The sequence below is a fragment of the Amphiura filiformis genome, chromosome 12 (assembly GCF_039555335.1).
Source record: "Amphiura filiformis chromosome 12, Afil_fr2py, whole genome shotgun sequence".
NCBI classification, from domain to species: domain Eukaryota; kingdom Metazoa; phylum Echinodermata; class Ophiuroidea; order Amphilepidida; family Amphiuridae; genus Amphiura; species Amphiura filiformis.
This window is the reverse complement of record NC_092639.1, coordinates 1889992-1908096: the sequence shown is the minus strand read 5'-3', so window position 1 is coordinate 1908096 and position 18105 is coordinate 1889992. Positions and strand designations below refer to the sequence as shown.

The 18105-nt window shown below is 37.3% G+C and overlaps 1 protein-coding gene across 2 annotated transcripts in view; it reads left to right on the top strand.

The window, feature by feature from the left end:
- LOC140165633 (kinesin-like protein KIF27) overlaps positions 1-18105 on the top strand; it is a 78741-nt gene that overhangs the window by 11454 nt on the left and 49182 nt on the right. Inside the window, exons 4-15 of one of the 2 annotated variants that reach the window (XM_072188921.1) lie at positions 257-343; positions 1576-1683; positions 2200-2326; positions 3916-4062; positions 5539-5730; positions 6567-6790; positions 8163-8297; positions 9092-9141; positions 10111-10336; positions 12552-12773; positions 14332-14499; positions 17146-17265. In XM_072188921.1, the coding sequence (XP_072045022.1) occupies positions 257-343; positions 1576-1683; positions 2200-2326; positions 3916-4062; positions 5539-5730; positions 6567-6790; positions 8163-8297; positions 9092-9141; positions 10111-10336; positions 12552-12773; positions 14332-14499; positions 17146-17265 (1806 nt within the window). The remainder of the gene's footprint in view (positions 1-256; positions 344-1575; positions 1684-2199; positions 2327-3915; positions 4063-5538; positions 5731-6566; positions 6791-8162; positions 8298-9091; positions 9142-10110; positions 10337-12551; positions 12774-14331; positions 14500-17145; positions 17266-18105) is intronic. The other variant, XM_072188923.1, reaches the window with a different exon arrangement.

Below are 18105 nucleotides of genomic sequence, written 5' to 3'. Positions count from 1 at the left end.
GGCATTTAATAACAGCTACATGATTATGTTGTAAATTAAAGTAAGATTGTCAGCAACAAGGCAAATTTCTCTCTCTAAATGTCAACAATGGACACAATCAAAGGCTTATGATTGTCTGATACGTCATGAAAGTATGTCAGGGAACGATAAGCGCCCAGTAGCATTACTTACTTAAAAGCGACCTGGGCGATTAATGGAACAAATACGCTGCATTTGTTGCTGATGATTGCATGTGACTTTTATTTTCTATATCCAGGAGAATGTATACCAGACCTGTGTTGATGGCCTTGTACGCAGCTTGTTTGAAGGCTACAATGCAACCGTATTTGCATATGGACAAACGGTATGTTATTAACAACAAAATACTTTTGTAACTTTCACATGTTCCAAATTACAAGCAAAGACTTTTTGTCCCATAGGTTAATTAAGTCCAACTTATGCTTGAGTAAATTAGTGATTTTATGCACCAGTTATACATGGTGAAGTGTACGCCATTCTTTTTCAATTCATGATCTTATTAAAGACCCATTCAGTGATTTGCTCATCTGGACGATTGTAAAAATGATCAAAATTCAGATTTTGGTACCTTTGTCATTGTCATAGATGTGCTAACATAGCCTGCTAGCTAGTAGTTCAGCTGAAAGCTGTGTATTTAAGACAAAATAAGACATTTTACATAGCATTTGTAATTTATATGCTGACAGTATATAAATTACATGTAGCTACATGTATTTGAATTTCATTTTCATTCAAAAATATCAAATGACAATTAGGGTTGCCAAAAGATTTCAGCCCGAATCGCAGGTCAAATAATAGAAAAGTTGCCCATTTTTTCTCTTTACCATTGGTTTCTATGGGGCAGGAAACTATCGGAAATGGCGGGAGCCAATGTTGAAAAGTCGCCCAATTTTTTTAAACCATTGGTTTCTGTGTGACAGGAAATTGTCAAAAGTCGTGGGAAAAATCTTCAAAAGTCGCCCAATTGGGCTACCAAATCGCGGGTTTGGCAACCCTGATGACAATGTGAATGACTTATCCTTCACTTTTAAGCAATTTATAAACAATTTTAATTTTTTTTTTTACACTTGTGCTGGGATCACTGAATGGGTCTTTAAAGGCTTACCTGCAAAGAGCTGGGTACATCTTGAGAGCTGGTAAAAGCCTTATCAGGATAACAACATGCAGATTGGTTTGTTGCCAATGTGCTTGTGTTTAATGCTCCTTAAGCCTGGAGTTTCTGTTATATTCAACAATCAATACTAATGATGCATTGTATTTGTATTTATAAAGTAAAGTGCTTAGGGGCCTTTGGGTATCAAGTCATCACCCTGCTACAATAATTGCCTTAGTCATTTTTGTAATTTTGAGAACAAGGTACAAAATATGGTTTACGCATGCAACAGTTACGTAATCATCCTGTTGATTTCTAATTATAAGAATTTGTCTCATTATCGTTTGTTATGCAAAATTACAAAAAATGACTTTTACAATTATCTTAGCAGGCTGATGAAGTGCTATATTGAATGCTGCTTTATTATTATTATTATTATTATTATGGTATTTTTTTGTATCTAGGGTTCTGGTAAAACCTACACCATTGGAGGTCATAACAGTATCAACCTAACTGAAGATGAAATAGGTATTATAGCTAGAGCAGTGCAGCAAATGTTTGATATCATCAAGGTATGTTAATTTTTACATGCTTGAATGAAGGTGACCAAAAAAAACGTTTTAAGGGACGGACAGACCCAGATTATGTGTTTTGGGAGAATTTTTTTAAAATGTTGCTAAAGTCATGTAAAATATTGGTCAATATTCATTGATTTTTCAAAACAGAACATTTTCAAAATATTGTTAACATTGTTCTTTTTGTACAGTTCCAATTTTTAGTGCCATGTCACCAATACATTATAGGCAAAATATCTAATTCTCGACCATGAGAGCCAACTTATCCAACAGATATCTGCGTAGAGCATACTACCCAAAGACCACATGATGTTGTCTTTTTAAAATGCAAATTGAAAGTACACAATGTCATGACTAATAAGTATGGGTCGGTATTTATTTGTACAATAAACAATTTTTAACACTTTCAAAACAGGTGTTTGTCTGGATATAGGCCAGCAAGCAGGATAGTAAATAACACAAAGCAAAGAAGGGACTTACCAGATTTAAATTTTATGTTGGTCTCTTCCACAGGCTAACCATAATGTAGACTACATCTTGCGAGTATCCTATATTGAAGTGTACAAAGAAGAATTGCGAGATTTGCTTGATATGGAGACTAAGGATATGCATATCAGGGAAGATGAGCAGGGCAATACAGGTGAGTCAATCTCCTCTTGGGGGTTCATAATAAAATAGCTTTCCATAGACTTTACGTGCAAAATAGGGGTCATGTTTCCTGCCATAAGTCGAGCTACCTTAAAGTTTGAAATACAAATTTTATATTATCCTAATCAAAATAGAATTCTGCATAACATAAGGGAAATGAGTCACTTGTCGACCCTGTCGACATATGTTTCTAAAGAGGACATTTTTTTGAAACTGAAAACCCCATGTTGATACGACTTTTCTTTGCAACGCTACATCAATTTATCAATCGCTGAAAACAATATAAAACAAAAGAATTTTAACACTTTCTTTGCCAATATCACAAAATCAATTATTTGCGACATCCGACTCATTTCCCTTGATCGTGTCAAATATATCTAGAAATTCATTTCAAGCCTACTTTGAGAAAGTTATTATTATATTTAAAAAAATTTAATTCTGTGTGTTTACATCCGACTAAAAAACTTCCTTTTGACCTTGTGTGTTCATGCGCACATAATTGTAAACATCACTCAAATTTTGTCATTTTTTGTCAAAATGTGAAGAGATCACATTCGCAAGTTCTAGTAAAACACAATTTTCAACACTAAAATTGCTAATATTTTACAGATTTTGCACAATTTCTATGCAATTTCTTTTGCCGGAAACCACTTCACATGCAGATTTGGTGGTATGAACCCTTGAATGGGTTGACAAAACATGGGGCACTTGCACCCACACCATCTTGGCAGGGTTAGGGTTTAGGGACAATGATGGGGTAAGAGGCAACACCCTGTTGTGAGTCTGGAGGCATCTAGTAGCCTTGGGTGGTGGCCTTCCTCAATTGCCTTAGAAGTTTCTCCTCGGGAAAAAATCATGTTTCTTCAATTATGATTTCTTTATGCATTATAAACAGTTGTATTTTTGAACAGTTGTATTTTTTAAGACTTGATACTATTTTGGGGGAATAAATTTGATTTGATTTTACTTAGTGTTTATTTTGCTCTTTACATAGGGAATTTGTTTTTTATCAAAATGAATTCAATATATTAAAGGGGCATTTCATGATCCACAGCCTCATCCCCCACTTTTCCCAAAAAAGTTGAGATTTTTACACCACTGGATACCTCTGGCTACATAATGTTTATGTACCAAATATTTCTTGCAGATTAATTCGTTTAGCAAAAATATCGCCAAATTTGAAATCTGGTGCACCAGAACGAAATTACAACACATTGTCTATGGAGCAGTGTAATACACATAATCATGCATAACTCGCAAACGCAAAATCGGAATCAACTGAAATTTTGGAAATAAGCTTTTTTCGTGGATATCTACTGAAAAATGTCATAAAAAGAGGATGCTAGGATCACGAAATCCTCCTTTAAGATTCAATAGTCAATTTATTTTTGAATGTGAAACCTGTTGAGTATTGTGACCACACTACTGATGAATAACTCCCAGTTAAGTATGAATTCAGTATGAATACAATGTTGGCTTATTAATGATGATTTTTTGCTGAATTTAATTCAATATATTTGTTCTAATATTTTTATGTGCTATATTGGTTTTCTTATTTTCTTATTATTATATTATTTGCAGTTATTCTAGGCTGTAAGGAGGTCATTTGTACCAGTGTAGATGAGGTCCTGAGCTGCCTAGAAGCAGGCTCAGCTCACAGACATACAGGTGCTACAAATATGAATGAACATTCCAGTCGATCTCATTCCTTATTCACCATTAATGTAGGTAAGTAGTATGTGGTCCCCGTGTAGGGTAGGCTTAGTTCATAAACTAATCACAATTAATAATTATGAGAAGGATAGCACCATATAAACTTACTCATACATTTGGGAATTGCACCATATTAAGTTGGCATTCATGAGGACAAAGAAAATGTACCACCAGCAGTTTTAGTCAAAAGCTGAAGAATGAAGGACGAAAGATAGAAGATAAAGAGAAAGGATGTTTTCTCCTCACCGGGTTTGAACCGCAGACCCCTTGGGTGCGGAGCATCCGACTTGCGATAGCAAGCTATGGTGTGACCGTCACCCGGCCAATGGTTGTGTGCCTATATGATTTCGGGTTGTAGGCGCATTGTAAAGTAGTATTTTGTAGTACTAGATACTGTTAGGGTTAACATATGTTGATGCTTGTGGTACATATACTGTCAGTTGTAAACATCACATTAAAGTATCACAAACATTTGGTATTCCATTTGAAATCCATACACCCCTTATGAAAGGTATGTCCATAACAGGCATATGTCGAAGACACAGGGAAAGTGATTCAAATGGGGTTACCTAAATGGGTGACTCCTTTTGAAATATACACCCCCTGTGTAGGAGATTAAAGGCATGTATTCCAGAGGGGATATATGGGTTTCAACTGCATTAGCCTATTTGCTTGGTGCAGTGTCAAAGAATGAGGAGGTACACTATTTTCACTTTCTTGAGTAACATGCAATAGTGAGATTCAACGTATGTAGGTTTATTTTTAATTTACAAATACTACTTATAATTGTAAAATAGTCCTATAATATGTTGCAGTAAACCTTTGATGAGTTTATGTCATGTATTTACTGTGTTGAAACTCTCTGATTGGCTGCTGAGGCAATTTGCTGTTGCCAAGTGGAAATTTATGAATGAACTTTGTGCCGTACGCGTTGTTAGCTCCACCTTGGCAACATCACAGTAGTACGCGCTTGTCAAAGGTTTACTGCAAAATATTATAATAAAATTTTTGGCTGATGCCCTCAATGTAAATCTGAAAGCTATTTTAGAACTATGATACAGTTTACCTATCAGCTTACCTATCAGCGGTCAAGTTAGGTCAATTGATAAGGTGTTTGACTATGGTGCTAGAGGTTGCGGGTTCGAAACCTGGTGGTGCCTAGTACGCTCTTGTGGAAAAATTGAGTTAGCTTGAAATTCCCCTGGACAAGGAACTTACTGCTGATTGTCTTGTTGTAACCTGTACGACCATGAGCTGATCCTGGTTGCGAAGGTTATTTGTGGAATGTCTAGGGTGTGCGCTCTTGTGGCAGCAAAGTCCCTGAATTGTTGTTAAATGGTTTATGGAATGATGTGGGGCCGTAGTGGTCAGCGACAACCTGTAAAGTGTGCTGAGGCTTGTGGATCAACGCTCACGCATTGTGCCTGCGTAGCGCACTATAAATCACTGCACATTTTTTTTAAGTCACCCCCTCTCTTTCATTTATTTTAGAGCAAAGATGGGAGGATGCTGGTAATGAAGATGCACCTCCCAACTCAACCAGGGAAAGAGATGAAGTAGTAGGAGAGGATGGGGAGGAGGAGGAGAGGATAACAAACTGTATGGCATCCAAATTCCATTTTGTAGACTTGGCTGGATCTGAGAGGGCCAATAGGACTGGCAATGCTGGCGAAAGGTTTAAAGGTAATGTAATAAATATCACCTTGTAATATGTGATGCAACCTGATGTAGGTCAAAGGTCAATGAGTAATTGAGAGCAAAAAGCAATGAAACAAATATGGAAATTTGTATTTAAAGAACTCGTAACTTTGCAACCAAGTATTCTAGGGTGTATTAAGGATTATGAAACACTTGATAACCAGGAAAGTTGATGATAATAGTAACAACCTGGCAATTGGGCATGAGAATTTTCTTGTTTAAACAGGAATTCCTGTTATTTGTGCCCAAATTTTCACAATTTTATTTGTTTTTAACCTGTTTTGGATCATTTTGGCAAAATGCTTTTGCTGGGTTTTTTTTATAGAATTTTCCAGTATATTCAGTATTTTCCTGTTATTGCTATTTCCTTTATTGAGAAGTTCAGTCTAAATTGCTTTCTTACATACACATTTATCTTTGGTTCACCTCAAGTTTGGTAGTGATGTCAGTGCCTTTTTGCTGTTGCACTGCAATTGTAACAACAAACAGCCCTTGTATGCATGCATGTACGCTCTGCGCAATTAATATGCACAATTCGATACGGCACCTTCTGAAATACACGCCTACGTCACTACTGAGCTTGAGGCAAACCAATGTATATTCAAAAATTTTTTCTAAAATCAGATGAGTGTCATTTCATTCAGTAATGTTCAGAGCTGTTCAGGCAAGAGAGCACTTGTACTACCAAGTACTGAAGTACTATGACACTGAAAACACTATGAGAACAGAAAAGATGCAAATCAGGAGTGTCAGTTTCTGATAATTTAATTGTTTTATGGGTAGTGTATTTTCATTGCTGTTAATATTTTCTCTCTCCACAGAATCAGTATTTATAAACAGTGGACTTCTCTCACTTGGCAATGTGATCAGTGCACTCAGTGATCCAAAAAGAAAAACCACACACATACCATATCGCGATTCAAAGATCACCCGTATCTTGAAGGACTCCCTCGGTGGCAACGCGAAGACATGTATGCTGACCTGCATCAGTCCTTCGGCTGTCAACTTTGATGAGACACTAAATTCATTGAAATATGCTAATAGGGTGAGTGGTTACTTTCAGAATTTGACTGTCAGACATTTAAAGTAGGGGTGGAAATATACCATATATATTGTTCTTTGGTCTTTGTAAGTAACACCTACTACTACTACTACTACTAATTGACATTTATACCGCGCCGAAAACCAAAACAATTTTCACTAAGGCGCATGAAAACATAAACAATGGATGAAAACAAGAATAATATAATACATAACATCAGATAAAGTCCAAAATCAAGCATAATGAATACAGTTACTGATTGAAAGCAATATTGAACAGATGGTGTTTAAGCAGTTTCTTGAAAATGTCAGTTGAAGAGGCGGTTTTGATATGTTCTGGTAATGCATTCCATAGTTTTGGTCCATAACAAGAAAATGATCTGTCTGCAAAGGTTGAATTTTTGGTCTTGTGCTCAGTGAGTATGAAAGAGGCAGTTGAAGTTGAACGAAGACAACGATGAGATGTTGAAACATGAAGCAAATCTGAAAGGTACTCTGGTGCTGTCTGATGAAGGCATTTGTAGACGATGACAAGTATCTTAAAGTCAACGCGTTGCTTAATTGGCAACCAGTGCAACTCGACGAGGTCTTTGGAAATTGAGTCATATTTTCGCTTCCTAGTTACAATACGTGCTGAGGTACGTTGGATGTTAACAAGCCGTTTCAGGAGCGAAGCACTTATGCCAACCAGCAAACTATTACAATAGTCAATTCTCGATGTTACAAGAGAGTGGACAGCCATTTTGGTCGATTCGGTTGTGAGCATCTTGCGAGCACGACCAATGTTTATGTAACACCTGTGTTACATCTCTGTTTCCTGTAAGCATGGGTTCTGAATTCAGTTCCCTTGATTGTGCCAATTTTCACTAGGCATGAAAATTTCACATGCTCACTGCTCGCTGATTTCAAAATGAATTGCATTCAGAGAATATGATATGAAACTGCATCTTCCTATGCCATTGTAACATACACCAATTATCTGTGCAGCTCCCCAAATTCCATTGGGTGAAGCCAAACAACTAATCACCGATTTTTGAAAGCAGGAGGAAACCAGAGATCCTGGAGAAAACCTGCGAGAGCAAGCATGGAACCGGGATAAACTAAGTGCACATACAGTCCTTGGGCACGGCCGGGGCTTGAACCTGGAACCTCAGTGGTGCAAGGGGAGGGAACAACCGCTGCACCAACTCGCTCTCCAATAGATCAGAGATGCTACATAAGTTATCCTGATGTAAGATTCAACATGCACATTCATTAGTAATATTTATACAGGGATTTTGATATTAGTGTCTATATTTTTGTTTCACACCTGTTTGACCTATATTAATGGTAATGATCATTTCTTTTAATTGCCAATATTTTTATTTGAAATACAGGCAAGGAATATCAAAAACAAGCCCATCATCAATCGTGATGTGCAGTCTACACGCATAGCAGCTATGCAGACAGAAATACAAGCATTGAGAGAGGAATTACAGAGACATAGGCTTGGAACAGCTAACCCTGATACGGTATTCTATAGTTCTTTAGTTCATAAATACCCTGCCCTAAATTTGGACAACAAGTGCCATCATGAAAAAATACATTAAATGTTAATGTTAGGGCGAAGGTTGGATTCAATTAAAACAGTGATTAAAAAAAAGTAAAAAGGTAAAGGAGACGATCCTGTATAAACAGTGATCGGAGTGCCCATCTCTCTTTCATTGGCGATTGGGCCAGACTCCTCTACGTAATGTTGCTATAGGGGGATCGCTACACCTCCTCTACAGCGAGTCTGTTACCTTCCCAGCATTTAAGAATGCCGGTACCCATTTAAACACCTGGGTGGAGAAGAGTAATCAAGATAAAGTGCCTTACTCAAGGGCACAACACGATGGCGTCGCCGGGCTCGAACCCGCAACCTTTCGATCATGAGTCAGTGCCCGTTCCGCTTGGCCACCGTGCTCCATAAAAAACCATAAACCAGTGATTAAAAACAGCAATTAACAGTGATTAAAAACATGCAAGTAAATATCTTGATATAAAAACAGTCACATTTTGTTTCATAATATGATCATTGCATTTGAACACTTCAAGGTATATAGAGATTGGCAAATGCTTGGATTGTATCTGATAATACTCCTTGCCCCTATTGCTAACTCTCCTTAAACTACAGGTATTTGCAATACATTGAAAGAGGTTACAAGATATTTATACATGTGACCAATACCAGGGACCAATAATGAGTTATTTTCTGTTAATTTTGTAGAAACCTCACAAATTTACTCCTGTTCTAATGAGATGATTTGTCACTGTTGTTTTGCAGGGAGGAGATGACAAAGAGAAAGTGAGGGATATGGAGAGTAAATTAATCAAGTAAGTAGTCAGATTATGTCATGAATCTTGGCAATAGTCTCCTGTGTGGTGTTGGTAATGACTGGCCTTCTTGGACGTTAGACACACTTCCAGTGGTGGCGCCAGGAATGTTTTTTTGGGTGGGGGCATTGGGGAAAAGTAAATTTCAGGGGGGCCAAAATAAACAAATTTTATGTAAAATTGCTGCAAAATGTTTGAATTTTCGTAAAATTTATTGATTTTGTCTCCCTCTGAAACTCACTTTGCCCCCATCCCCCCATTAAACATTTTGCATGCTTACTTTAATGAAATAGTTGTAGATCACTTTGCAAAATGGCAAATACTTTAAAAGAATCACTGTTTCACTGATAACCACACTATGTACATGTAATATATATAGAGGACCCACTGCAATCAAATGGCAGTATGCGATGCATTGGTAAATAGGGTAGTAAATAGTATGCATTTGACTTTGGAAGTGACGGGGATGTGCAGACACCAGTTTGAATATACGGGTCTTTTGATGAGAGGTCTACACCAAATCTGGGTGAGAAGGCTCTACAAAGGGGGTTATTGAGTGGAACTGGGAACATTTGGGTTATAATATTGCCAAAGTAATAGACAAATGTTTGTTACAAAATTGTCGAAAAGCTATTTTAGAGAAAAAACAGGGTTATTCAGTGAGAGGTTGTCAGAAATTTGTTCAGAATTCTTGAAAATTGGGTCTTTATGTGATAGTAAAACCAAAAATGTGGTCATTTTGGTGAGTTGAAAAAAGGGGTCAATGTGACCGGTCAGCCCTGTCACCCATTTTCTGTGACTGCCCCCACTCACACAGAGTAGCATATATATGTGGCTCATCACTTATTCATTTTCCCTGAATTGGCCAGTGTATGATGTTGCCTACAATAAACATGTAAATTTAAATTTGGTTGAAGCTTATGCAAGCATATTTTAGCAACAAATACATTTTTAATTTTTGAATTGCAGCATAAGGACCGAATGTTCGCATTACAAGGTGTGTACGGAGGAAGCCAGTAAGATATTCGACAGTTTACAAGACTCAGAAACGTTGAGTAAAAGTCAGATATCTGCTATCAGGAACTGGATGGATATGGTGGATGAAATGAATGATGCTGCTAATCTTAACAGCGCTTCAATGGCAGGTCATGAAGCGCAGAGGAAAGTGACAGATTTGGAATCTAAACTGAAGAAGGTAGGTATAATAATATAATATAATATAATACACAGATTTAGAGAGCGCTTTTTAAATGAAGAAACAAAGCGCTATGGAAAAGGAAAAATGCAAGAGGGAGGAAACATTAGGTGAAAAGGTGAGTTTTAGGTTCTTTTTGAAAGTTTGGACATTGGGAGAGTCACAAATGTGGGAAGGCAAGCCATTCCATAGAACAGGGGCAATGATGGAAAATGCTCTGTCACCAGCCAACTTGTGGGATCTTGGAATGGAAAGACAAGTGGCAGCAGTAGAGCGCAAAGAGTACCCAGAATGACGGGTGTGAAGGATGGAGGACAGGTATTCAGGTGTAGATGAAGCAAGAACCTTATAAACATGGACGAGAGTGCGGAACTGGACACGCTTAGCAACTGGAAGCCAGTGCAGACTATGAAGCAAAGGAGAAGTATGCGTATATTTTGGTTCTCTGAAAATGAGTCTGGCGCACTTGTTCTGGAGAAGCTGTAGGTAGACAGGATAGTGATTGAAAGTCTGTTGGATACAGTGCTTCAATGGCAGGTCATGAAGCACAGAGGAAAGTGACAGATTTGGAATCTAAATTGAAGAAGGTAGGTAGACAGGATAGTGATTGAAACCAAGTCTGTTGGATACAATCCTGGAAAAGAATAGTTGGCACACTTGTACTAAACAATTGAAATGCATTGAAGAGTCGAGTGAAACTTGCATGCAATATATGTGATGCGATCAAGCAAAATGAGTCGGATGTCGGGAATATTGATTTTGAGATATAATCAATAATAGTATGCAACTTCCTTTGTATTTTATTGTTCTGAGCAACACTAAAATGGCCATATCTCTGGAACCTTAAGTCTAATTATGATGAGGTTTTCAGCAAAATAAAGCTCTGAGAATAGCTCATGTAATGAGATTGAAAACTGAATTTTGATTTTGATCGACATCAGACTCATTTTGCTTGATCGCATCACATATGTGACTCCTCGCCACAACTGAGCCCGGATGTCACCAATCATCATTTTTGAGATATTCAACCAAAATATTCTGCTTGAAATTAGCTTTAAAATGATGTATATCATGTCTATAGTACTTGACATTTAAGTAGTGAAAAATCAATAAAACAGTCAATAAATCCTTTCTTTCCTATTGTTTATTGTTAAGTTCGATGGAGCATATCTCAATAGTGGCACTGGCGACATCCGGGCTCAGTTGTGGCGAGGAGTCACATATTTGAATCACAGACTCACCCTGTATCCTGGAACAACCCGTAGCGTATGTTGCACAGGATCACTTACTTTACGCTGTGTGGGGTGCTAACGGACAGGCTGTTAGAACCTGTATATTGTATTGCAGAAAGGAATTTCGGTCAGACTGACTTCTGTTATAGAAGCCCAGAATCTACATTATACAGATCTTGATCTCCATGTGTGATCACTTCCTGCTCCTGCATCAAGGCTGATGTTAACGCCAGATATGTGTGTGTGTGTGTGATCACTAAGGGTGTGAGTGAGTCTCGAATTGAGTCCCGCCCAGGAATTTCCTGCCCGGTACTCAAATTAAAAAAAATTTTTTTTTTTTTTTTAATAAATTTTTTTAAACATTTTTTTTTGTTTTTTTTGATTTTATGAAAATAAACCTAAATGCTAGGATCATGGTTGACCTGAAAAAAAAAAAAAAAAAAATTGAATTTTGCACATTGTTTTGTAATTTTAATATGAAAATTGATACATAGTTTTCATGTAATACTCTATTAATGATATCAAAATGCATTGAATTTGAATGCATTTTGATATCATTAATAGAGTATGACATGAAAACTATGTATCAATTTTCATATTAAAATTACAAAACAATGTGCAAAATTCATTTTTTTAATTTTTTTTTTAGGTCAACCATGATTCTAGCATTTAGGTCTAGATCCAGAGACACTACAAAACCGAAAAAAAAACTTCGAAGGAAAAAAAAAAAAAAAAAAAAATTTTTTAAATTTTATTATTTTTTTTTGTGTGCAATTTCGGGTACCCGTTACCCGCCTAAAAATGCGCCGGTACCGGGCACAAAATTACCCAAAATCACACCCCTAGTGATCACCTACTTCTACCTCATCATCATTTACATCTACCTGTTTAATGATTTGCATACTAGCCATAGTATTCAACATAAAGGTTTTGAGATATTTTGCATCATTTAAAATACATTGTTCTATATTTTTGATATACAGGCAATGAATGATCTAGCCAGTGATGAAGAAATCTTTGCCGAGAAGAACCGGGAATGCATAGAATTGAAAGCAAAAGTACAGGATTTGGAGTCATCAAGTGAGAAAGGAGGACATGCTTATGAGGACGCTATAGAACGTATTCGACAACAGGAAGCTGAGCTTGTGGAACAGCAAACGCAAATACAAGAATTGCAAAATTTACTACACCAAATGAAGGACAAGGTAATTTGTTAAGTTGCTGCAATCAACTGTCACATGGACATGCAAATGTCAACCCATACAGTAAAAATGGGCTATTCCATACACCCCCAATGGAAGACATGACCTTAATCTCCCACATATGGAGTGTGAATTTCAAATGGAGTCACCCATTCAGTGTCGTCTGCTCCTAAATGGGCTATTCCAGTTGAAATCCATACACCCCATAATGAAGACATGACCTTAATATTCCACACAGGGAATGTGAGTTTCAAATGGGGTTACCACTCCATTTGAAATCTACACCCCCTGTGCGGGAGATTAAGGGCATGTCTTCCATAGAGGGTGTATGGGTTTCAACTGGAATAGCCTAATGCCATATCTACCATGTTATTTGCTTTTAGATAATTTTGATGTATTTTTAAAAGATGAGAAGTAGATCATCATCAGATATAATGTGCCTTGTTCACATTGTGGCGAACATATACTGCATCAGCACAGCAGTGGGGTTCTGATGGCTAATTGAATCACATGAAATACTGTAGAATTTCCATCTACAAGCATATATGCCTCTAAATGAGGGTTTTTTTGAAGAAAGAGATGCAAATACCCTCCACAAAAATATTTCATTAGATTGGTCTTACAATAATACATGTTTGTACAGCCACCTGTATCACTAATACATTTTCTCGAACTCCAAATAATGTTTTGTGGAGGGGTGTCTGCTTTTCATCAAAAAACCTCATTTAGAGGCAATTATGCTTGTGAATGGAATTCTATGGTATTGGCATCTGTGATTCACTGAGGTTGGTGTATTGGGTTATTCCATTTAAAATCCACACTACCCCTGTGGAAGATTTTGGAAATATCTTCCACAGGGGGATTATGAATTTCAAATTGAATGTGCACATTAGCAACTCCATTTGAAACTCACCCTCCCTCAGTGGAAGATTCAGGTTGAATCTTTCTCAGAGGGTGTATGAAATTCAAATGGAGCTACCTATGTGTTCATTCCATTTGAAATTATACTCCCCTGTGGTAGATATTTCTAAAATCTTCCACAGGGGTAGTATGGATTTTAAATGGAATAACCCATTCTGTCCCTGGTCTTGCTAAAAGTAGTGTATAAGTTTAAAAACATTAATCTGCATTTTTATACTACTACAAATGAATCTCCTGCAATATATTTTAAAGGCTGATTGATTTTTGTGCATGTAAGGTGTACATGGTTATTGAGAGAATGCAAATGAGCTTGTGAATCAATATTTGTTTGGGGTGGCTGTGTGTGGTGTTTCATGTAGGTGCTAGTTTGTGAATGAAGTTGTGTATGTGTGAGCAGGGAAAGTGAATGATGTAGGCTGTGGACATTGATTTATGCCATTTTGATATTCTATCTTGTGCAATATTTATTTCTTTTCTTAATTAATGCTGTTTTAATCATTTATGTATAATAATTTGGTTGCAATTGATGTTTTTATATTTTATTATTGTAAAAAATTACTGCAATTTGGCCGGTAGGCCACGATGTTATTTTGAATAAAATTGAATTGAATTTTGCTTATAAAATAACCTTGCTCCCCAGGGAATGGATGATGTGAATGAAAGCTTAACCATTGAAGTACCAGTGACATCAAGACGTGCTATGTCAGTACCAGCTCATATGGTGGGCAGAAGGCGAGTGACATCTACTGGTGAACCGTTACTTAGTGCAAGACCTCAGTCTAGGAAACTACACACCAGTCCACCTCTGGTAAGACAACATGCTTGTGTATTCCAGACAGGGTCTAATTCTGCATAAAACCGGGCAACATTATTTCTATAGATCTGCTGCGCATTCAAATTGCATTGTATTGCATCGTAATTTCATTTGTGTCTATGCTAATTATGTTTACACAACATGAACTCACGTGTTTTCAAGCAAATTAAATGCGATAATAGGTGATCAAAAGCGATCGGAATGTTACAAAAGTACAGATCGCATTCAGCTTACTTCATATGAGATGATCTTTGGAAAAATACGGCATAATTTGTCTTGGTGTTTGCGGAATGCCATGCAGTAATATATTAATACGATGCGGCAATTCATGATTGACAACTAACAATCGGCGTGTCCTTCGTATCCTCCACTGTCAATTTCTTATCCACTCACTAATCCTCACAAAAGTTTTGTGTTGATTACGTAATGTGTGAGGCAAATTGCAATAAGTACAATGAAATAATGAGTAGGGCGGGCTCCGAGGCGGGTTTCTTCTTCATCTTACGTAACAGTATTGTTCTCCAAAAAAACCTGGAAGCTTGTCGTTTGGAGCTCTAGCTGTAAACCTGTATTTTAGCTAGAGTATCTCGAGCTAGTGTATTCCAATCAACTCCTTGATAGTTAATCTTCTTGATTCTAAAAAATTCAGTTGTTTCACTTGGTTTTCACTTCAAGGTTGGTAGTGACATCGATGCTTTTAGGTGGTAGCCCCACATGCGTACCAACAAACCGCCCTTGTATGAGGGCGCATGCCTGGAAAAAATGTGGAATCTGTGAAGTGTCTTCCGGGGAAATTTTTGACATTTGAGGGACATTTTGGCAGTTGGAGGGAAATTCTGCTTTTCCAAATTAAGAAATACATAAGAAATTGTTGAGAAATACTAGTTTAGTGGAAAATGTGGTTTATCTTTTCAGAAAATTTACAATTTTTCTAGACATGCACAGGGTCATATGCTCTATGGGATTTGTTAAGTGTGCGCAATTCAATAAACTGTGGCCTCAAGTCATATATGTATAAATATATTGGGGTTAATGAACTCAGTCCCAACAGATTATTATGTTCAGATACCAGTTTGAATTACATAATGGCTTTGCATGGGTCATATTCAGTTTGACTTTGAGGGGGTACTACACCCATGGCCAATTTTGTACCTATTTTTGGTATTTTTCTCAAAAATTATAGCACATTGGTGACAAGTAAGATATGTATATTATAGGGCAAGGACTGCAAATACTGTACTGAAAATTCAGCAACTCAAAGCAAGTAAAGAAAACAAAACGAGCAAGGTACACCAACTTGATGTGGGGAAACATGTAAAATACAGACTAGACAATATGCAGGGGGGGGCAAAACCAGCAAATGTAGGCATAGGAAGTAGGCAAAGTTCGATAGCCAAAAATTACACCAACACCAAAAAATATATATATTTTGTTGTCTGTCCCTGAAGAAGAGCAGTTTATCTGCTCGAAACGTCGGTTGTTTTTTGTCTGTTTGGTTTTGTTTGTCTGCTCCAGGTTATACTGTTTTGCTGACACTTCTGTGGGCTCTGAAATTGGCAATTTTTGGCCATCGAACTTTGCCTGTTTTGGTACCTACATTGGTTGTTTGGTTTATCGAGTGTGCATAGTGATTTACATCATTGATCCTTGGTGTTTTTGCAGGTTTAGCACTTTTGTGAGCCTTGGAACTGGTAATTTTGGCTATCGAACTTTGCCTACTTCCTATGCCTACATTTGCTGGTTTTGCCCCCCCCCCCCTGCATATTGTCTAGTCTGTATTTTACATGTTTCCCCACATCAAGTTGGTGTACCTTGCTCGCTTTTCTTTTCTGTTGTTCATATTCAAGGTATCCTCTTGTATCATTTATTGATCCTTGATGTGTTTTGTGTCCTCGTCCGTTGGATTCACCATTACCCACTTTTTCAAAGCAAGTAGTTATTGATTTATTGATCAAATATTGCGTTTCCCTCATTTTTGACTGTAACTCCACAACTGTTGTCTGTGCTGAAATAAAATTTCCAGTGCAGTAGTTGTAGTCCCCTATAATATACATATCTTACTTGTCCCCAATGCGCTTTAGTTTTTGAGAAAAATGCAAAAATAGGCGCAAAATTGGGCAGGGGTGTAGTACCCCTTAAGTAGTAGTAACTAGTAGGAGTAATAAGCATGCCCTTGAAATAACTTAATTTATATAAGCGCTTGGGCACTAATTAGGTTAAATATGGTAATTCTTTGCCCTGTGAAATAACGGTTAAACATATTTTTTGCCAGTATATGCACACAATCACATTTGTATCTCTTTTAAAATGCTAGAGTGAACATTCTGAATATAAATTGATCAATGGGATCTTTATCCGCACCCTTCCCATAACCCAGTCCTTATTGTATTACCTCTAACCTGATCATGAAAGAAACATTAAAGTTTTGCCCAAATACCAATGCATACTGTCAATTTTTTTCACAATTGTCTTGTTGCTAAACTGTGTGAAATAAAAATGCAAATTTTAAGGCTGATAGTCCACTTCAGGGTATTTATTGCTGGTAAATGTAAATTCTGAGTGGGGCATATGGTATAGACTCTTTCACAGGAATCAATGACTTTCTAGTGTTTAACCATTCAAGCATTGCATTGTTGCTAGGCAGGGGTTGTAGACTCCTCCGCAGGAAGCAGTACATTCTCATTGGTCTCTTCTCTGAGTGTCAGCGTCTCATCGGCTTGGTCTTCCCACCCTCAACTGGTGTGCATACCACAGTATCTGGTAATGGGATTACTTCTTTTCTTATTTTGCCAACATTTGTGTTTTTAGCAATTATCTTCAGATAGGTTTTTCGTTGCTGATAAACCTACACTACTAGATTCCATTTGCAGCAGCCTGCACAGGTACACTGTTGCCAAGGTACTTTGCTGGTACTGTGCAGTACCACTGCTGGTGGGTCCTTTGTAGTAGCAGCATTGGTACTATGTACCAGTCAGGTACCTTGGCGTAGACGAACCTTTGCAGGTGGCCGCAATACGAGTCTTGTAGTGTAGATGAAGATACTGCTACTCATTTTGATTCCATCAGCATGTGCATGTGACATGCATGAGTTCATTTATAAGGCAAGATAGGTTTCATGGACCTGTTAATTCTTTCATACCCGCTACTAAAACATTTGCAAGCTTTCATTGCTGTGGCAGCTTTCACCACCATACTATGGCACAATAGAGTGAGCATATAGGAGCATGTATATCAAAGTATTCTTAATCTTATTCCCAATAATCATCCACAGGAATCACACACAAGGTTGGGCCTCAGCAATAGTTTGTTTATGCCATTGGCAAGGATGCGACAAGAGCTCTCAATGGTACACTTCAAGGGCCTCATTATTGTAGTTTGGGTCAGCTTCAGTTACATCACTGGTTTGTGTGCATTTTAGCAGAAAACTATTTGAAATAACCCAATTGAGTAGAATGAACTTTTAGTACTTAAAATGAACAATCAATAAATGATTGTAAAATGCAGTATTACTTTCGAAAACAATTTGGTCTGACACTTGCAAAATTAGCCCAATCATAGGCAATTTGTGGTAAGATTGTCTGATTTGTGATCTTCAAGTAG